This window comes from Mirounga leonina, unplaced genomic scaffold (assembly GCF_011800145.1).
Source record: "Mirounga leonina isolate KUSES-001 unplaced genomic scaffold, KU_Mleo_1.0 Mir_171, whole genome shotgun sequence".
Classification (NCBI taxonomy): domain Eukaryota; kingdom Metazoa; phylum Chordata; class Mammalia; order Carnivora; family Phocidae; genus Mirounga; species Mirounga leonina.
Window position 1 is genome coordinate 22,450,510 of NW_023270436.1, and position 6,648 is coordinate 22,457,157.

General features: G+C 47.7%; 1 protein-coding gene across 8 annotated transcripts in view; it reads right to left on the reverse strand.

Annotated features, from left to right (window-relative positions):
- Window positions 1-6,648, reverse strand: part of ASCC2 (activating signal cointegrator 1 complex subunit 2) — a 40,295-nt gene that overhangs the window by 21,726 nt on the left and 11,921 nt on the right. For 7 of the 8 annotated variants that reach the window (XM_035017342.1, XM_035017339.1, XM_035017338.1 and 4 more), the window contains 3 exons: window positions 5,871-6,000; window positions 1,643-1,710; window positions 552-662 (listed from right to left, as the gene is read on the reverse strand). In XM_035017342.1, coding sequence (XP_034873233.1) covers window positions 552-662; window positions 1,643-1,710; window positions 5,871-6,000 — 309 coding nt within the window. The remainder of the gene's footprint in view (window positions 1-551; window positions 663-1,642; window positions 1,711-5,870; window positions 6,001-6,648) is intronic. The other variant, XM_035017337.1, reaches the window with a different exon arrangement.

Sequence of the window (6,648 nt, forward strand, 5' to 3'; positions counted from 1 at the left end):
TCAGGCAGGTAAAATGACTTGTTCCCACAGAACTTGGTATGCCTCTTTCTGAAACACCTGCTTAATGCCCGTTTTCCCACAAGATTGCAAGTTCCAAGAGGGCAGCTGACAGCTGCCTCTTTCCTGCTCTATCTCCAGTGCTCAGCATAAGGCCTGACACATGTCTATGGTCCTTATTTACCTCTCTTACCTACTGTAAGTCCCATTTCTGCTTTTGCCCTGCTGCTTTACCCTGAAGGCTCAGCACACACTGGAGCCTCCTCAGTACAAATTTGTCTACCGAACACAGGGCTCAGTGAGTAACACGAATGAGCTCATTGTGCTGAGCTACGTGAAGACTGAACCCCCATCGTCTGAACTCTAGGGCTCTGTTCTTTCCACTGCCCCATAAAGGAAGCTCCCAGAGAAAAATAAAAAGCCTGCTGAAATGCTCTAAGCCTGTGTGATGGGAATAGCTGCTTCCGGGGTTGGGGAAAACGGCCACAAGCAGGGGAAGAAGCTGTCGGGTCCTCTGCTAGCCAAGAAGAGGCTGGGCTGAAGGGCAACCTCACCAAGAGAGGCATGTCGCTGGGGGTCAACCGGCCCCTCTCCTCGAGTTTCTGGGGTGTGGCACTGGCCCCGTCCCCTTGCAAACCACAGTGCTGGAGGATATTGCTGAAAACCTGTGAAACACAAGAAGGGGTTCTCCCACATCCTGTCGAAACAGCAGCTAGGACCCCTGACCTGCAATCGGGGATGGGTGATCTGAAAGCTGCCTTGGAATCTTTCAAGTATGTGCCTGTGTTCCCAAGAAACCAGCTAAGACAACAACAGGGCATGGGGTCAAAGTGAAAACTGTAAAATGGGGATGATGGGGGTTATTCTTCTTACAGGATTGTGGTGAGGATTAAAAAGACAAAATGTAAAGGGGCACCTGGCTGGCTCAGTCGGAAGAGCGTGCGGCTCTTGATCTCAGGTTCGTGAGTTCGAGCCCCACGATGGGTGTAGAGGTTACTTAAATAAAACTTAAAAAAAAAAAAAAAGACAAAATGTATGAAAAGCCCCCAGAAGCCTGTAGAAATTATCCGAATGAATATGCTGGGCAAGTGTATGGTAATGAATATTTAAGATATACATTCAACAATGTATGTTTTGGATTCTATGGAGATGGCGATTTATGGAAATACATTGAAATCAAAGACAAATCAACAGTGAGAAGAAAACAGGGCCCATCGTAAAATCATGTAAGTCTTGAACTCATTGCACCATCTTTAAGTATGCTAGCATGAAACTACCCTAACTGTTATCGTGAATAGTAGAATCTCTTGGTGGTAGGATGATGGGTTAATTTTCCTCTTTCCATTTTTTATTTTTTGTTTATGTTTTCCAAATTTTCTGCAATGAATGCTATTATATTCTAAAACAGTTTTATAGAATTTTAAAGCTCTTATTTGAGAAACACCGGTCTCTTAGAGGGGTATCCTTAGAGGCCTATGGCTGTTGGCAAACAGCACACAATTTAAGCTCTTTTTGTATGAGTGATAGACAGCCCTTGTATTTCAGTTCTGTTCAAGTGGGGAAAAGGGTGAATTCTCTTCCAAGAAAGTCCAGGGACATACTATCAGGTTGGGGAGGGGATCTGGGCAGGGCTGAGAGCTGGTACCTGAAGGATGGTGGGCATGGTTTCATCCAGGTCATTATAGTAACTTGGCTGCTGGGTAAAGATGTTTCCTGAAAAGAGAAGAGAAAGGTAGGAATTGGGAAAAGAGGGTGGGGGAGGGAAGGACACATCACAAATGGTTGCCAGCATGTTCTGTGACCTTTCTCCCCTTTCCGAAGCCTGTCTGCACCAGAGCAGTCCTGGCCCCAGGCCCTGCTGGCACAGAACTTTGGCCTAGCCTAGAAACTTCTCCAGCATGAGGGAGGACTTTACTCAGTACAATTTAACCTTTTAAGCACCTCTGCCTAGAGAATTACATAAAAGGCCTGCCCTGGGAGCATGTGGGTGGCTCAGTCGGTTAAGTGTCTGTCTTTGGCTCAGGTCATGATCCCAGGGTCCTTGGATCAAGCCCCATATCGGGCTCCCTGCTCAGTAGAGAGTCTGCTTCTCCCTCTGCTTCTGCCCCTGCTCGTGTTCTCTCTCTTTCTCAAATTAAAAAAAAAAAAAAAAAAAAAATCTTAAAAAAAAAAAAGAAGGCTTGCCTGGTCAAACCAGCTCACCCTGATGTCCCCAAGGAGTGATCATACTTGGGCACCGTGCCTCGTATGACAGCATTGGCTTTGGAAGTGGGAGTTAGTCATCCAGGAAAATCAGGAGATACAATCTCCTTGCTCAAGAAACCTGGATGCTACAATCCAGGATTCTTGCCAGGCCACGCCTCTAATAATGTGAGGAGACTCTAGGGAGAAATTTGTCTGGAAATTCTCTTATCATCTGCTTTGAATATGCTAGCCATATTAATCCATCCTCCTCCAAGGGGAGAGGCCTGGGAGGGACCCAGAGACAGGTTTACCACACATTTGCAGTTGTTCCTATAAAACAAAGCTCCTTTCCGAATGTTTACTACCTCCAAGCAATGCTGCTGCTGTGAGCCGGTAGGTTAGAGCATATGTTAACTGGAACAGAAACCAAGTGTTCCGGCTGCCCAAATGGCAAGGGAGGAAGGGAAAATCATAGCTAGCCAGGAGACATGATGATGTGAAATACCAACACCCTTAAGAAGAGGCCAGGGTTCTTCAGCCCACTACGATCCTAATGTCTAAGGGTGGCTGACTGTCAGGCTCTGCTGAATTGCAGGTGTCCTTTGTCTTTGGGTAGGTCTGTCCTTGGTTTCCTTAATGAAAATCAAGGGGAGCCCTTGTCCCATCCCAAAAGATTTGAAAATCAATGAAATCAAAGGCCAAATGGGACAGAAAGCAAGTGAGAAAGCAAGTCACTATGTAGCCGGACTTCCTGTAAACACTTTCTTGGATGCCACTTCTTTCCCTGACTCCAGAAAGTGGAGTTTTCCCAGCACGAGCTTGCTCAGTGCCTCCCACCTCCAGATGGGTGCTGATCCCTCAACCTGTGAAGGTACTCCCTGGCCATCTGTGCCCGCCTCCTACTCTTGACAGCAAGGAGGGACTGAGCTATCTCCCCACCAACCTCTGTTCTTTCTCACAAAACTCCCATCTGATGGTTATCCTCAAGGTCAAGTCTGAACTCCTGACCACAGCACAGAGGGCCATGTGAGATCTGGCCCGGATAGCATCTCCAGCCACCCTCTCCCTATTTCCTGGGCTGCATTCCTCTCCTGTACCTCCTCAACCTCAGAGAACAAGCCCTGTCCCCTCCCTCTGCCTGGAGTGACCTCCCAGAGCTAAGTCCACCATAAGGCAGGTGTCACCTTCTCCAGGCAGTGCCTCCTGACTCAGGCATCAGGAGCCGGTCTCCCCCAGTACCATACAGCAGACCCCACTGTGCCCTAACCACCTGGCCCTGGGGTAGGGCACTCTTTCATAATCCTTCTAGTGCTTATGCCTGAGTAACAGGGATGTTTTACAAGCATCAGAACAGATAACATTTCACAACTGACCCTTTCCTCTCCTTTATCTGATCCAGTGATAGTGAAGATCTGACTTTCGATCTCTTAAAGAAACAATTAAGAAGCAAGGCACAACAGCGGCATCCTTCTCAGACTAAAGCAGTTCAGAGACCCAGGGTGAAGGGAAGGGACTGCCAAAGAGATCAGTGCAGTCCTCGAGGGGGCCAAGGCCTGACGTACTCCTGCTTTCACAAAGCAGCTCCAAAAGTCTAACTGAAAGGCCCTGCTTTCAAAATTACACTTACTGATCCGGAATACCAATCTCGAGGTTAAAAAAAAGTAAGGTGTGTTTGTGCGGGAAGGTTGACGGGGGTGGGAGGGTGCCAGGTAAGGACTGGGCTTCTGCCCAAAGGACAATCGGCCAGTCCCCTTGTTCCCTCCTTCTCTCCCTTGTCAACACTCTTACTACAGCTGCTTTGCTCAAGAGCTTCTGTGGTAGGGACAGTGGAGGCTGCCCCCACCCTGCCCAAAAGGCCCCTTTCCTGCACCCGACACAAGTCTTCTCTAGAATTGTTGACTTCTCCCTCCAGCTGACCTCCCCAAGCCCTGCTTTATTCTGCCTCTAGGATGTCCTCTTCAGCCCAACCAGGTTCTCACCTTCAAACCCACACTGAAGCACTGGCCTCGTCGGTCTCCTGTCACCACCCTTCCCACCGGCATGCTGCCAAATTAACCTTGACACCCCAGACAGCTCCTCCTTGCAGCTCCCATGGCCTCATGTAAGAGCTCACAATCACCAGGCGCTTGTAACGAGCCAGGCACTTGTAACGAGCCAGGCACTTGTAACGAGCCAGGCACTGTGCTAATCCTCACAACCATCCTATGAGGTAGGTATAGCATTAGTCTTCCCATTCTACAGATATGAAAACTGAGGCTAGAGTGGCTGACTTGGACAAAGTAACACAGCCAGGAACAGGGCTGCAGTGTGAATTGGGCAGAGCCTGCCTTCTGAGCCACCAAGCGATACTGCTCCCCAAGTGCTAATGGTTGGCACGGAGCCCTCCCTGATCTGGCCCCAGCATCCCCTTCCCCATCTCCTGCTGCTGCCCTCCTAGAATGCTCCACTCTAACCAAACTGGCCTAATAACTGTTTCTCTAACTGACCATGCTTGGTTTTGCTCACTTACCCCATGCCCTCAGTCTACAATAACATTATGAAGAGTCTTTCTCTGAGAAAGTAAAAGAAATGAACTGATGATTAGGGAATAATTAGATTTGAATGAGAAACCAGACACCGTTCCAATGAAAAGGCTGGATGTGAAATTTCATATACGTTATGCTCTGACATGTTTTTCAAAAACACGCAGAGAAAAGACTGGAAGGAAATAATCACCAAATGGTTGCCTGTGTGTGCAGGAATTTGGTAATTGCTTTCCTGCTTCTTTACACTTCATATTCTCTCCAAACTTTCTAAATTAACTTATATCACCTTTTTTATTAGGAGGAAGGAAGGAAAGCATTTCAAGGGACAACTTAGCTTTGTAACTGGGCATTTGGGAAGACTATGTCCTATAATCTCAGGGTGAGGAGGGCTGACAGTGGTGTCCTGTCTCTGTGTCCCGCCCAATGCTGGGGCGTTGTTCCCTCTGCAGCATCTCAACCAAGCTTCAGTCTCTGATCGAACCCTCCAGCCCACTGCCTCCTGATGGGATCCAACTGCTGAAGTCATTCCTTTCTCGACCCAGAAGAGTCCTCACTGAACTCGGCCTCCAACTGTTCTCAGCAACAATGCAAACCATGAGACTTTTGAGGCAGCCCCATTATCCCTGAAGCAGGGAGTGACAAAGAGGAAGAGCTCGAGAGTCAGGCTTATGTGACATAAATCCCAGCTTGGCCACTTATTAGTCATGGGCTCTCAGGCAAGTCCCTTACATTTTAACCTTAGTTTCCTTGTCTGTAAATAGGGATGATTACAGAGTCACATTCCACGGCTGCTGTGAGGATCAATTTAAGATCACATACAAGGAGCTCGGCAGAGTGCCGGGCCCCCAGTGAGCACTCACCCAAAGGTTAGCAATCACTGCTGTTCCTACTCTCACCACCAAAGCAAGCCTCCCCACTCCTTCAACTGTTTGACATGTGGCCTAATACTAAGATCCTGGAGGGACCGAGGGGTCAAGTGTTGTCTCTACTCCCCCAGGGCCACCTAGTTGCGTCTTTCGGAGTTGACATGCATATATCTGCGAAGTTACGCCCAAGCCCCATCCGCCACTGCAGTTCTGAATCCCCCTGCGCTCATCTAGGTGCTCTAGTTTGGCATGTGGGGGCCAGCTCTGTGCAGCCCTCCAGGCCCTGTGCCCTACGTACCTATCATCTTCTGGAGCAAAGGCGAGTTGCCTTTTCCAAAGAGCACGCAGAGGTCCAGGATCTTTGGGATGTCAAACAGGAAGTTATTGTAGAGGATTTCTCCAAATGCAGAGGGGGAAATGAAGTGATCCTAAGAAACAGTGCAGAGAAAGAGGATGAGAAACTTTCTGAAAGCATACTCTTGGTAAAGTAATAGCAAACTCACAAGAACAACGGGGGATTGGCTGATAAATGAAGGTCCATCCACACTGTGGACATGTCTGAGCCTCATATATTGACCTGGAGCAATAGCTATTCTTCATTTTAATGTAAAAAGAAGCAAACATATGCTATTAAATAGTCGGTTGGGCATTCATTCTAAAATACTTGTGGGTTGGGGCGCCTAGCTGGCTCAGGCAGCAGAGCATGCAACTCCTGATCCTGGGGTCTTGAGTTCAAGCCCACATTGGGCAAAGAGCTTACTTAAAAAATAAATAAATAAATAAAAATATTTATGGGTAAATTACTGTGATATTTGGAATTGCTTTAAAATACTCCAGGAAAGGGGCACCTGGGTGGCTCAGTCGGTTAAGCGTCTGCCTTTGGCTCAGGTCATGATCCCAGGGTCCTGGGATCGAGCCCTGCATTGGGCTCCCTGCTCCACAGGAAGCCTGCTTTTCCCTCTCCCATTCCCCCTGTTTGTGTTCCCTCTCTCGCTGTCTCTCTATCAAATAAATAAGTAAAATCCTTAAAATAAAATAAAATAAAATAAAATAAAATAAAATAAAATAAAATAAAA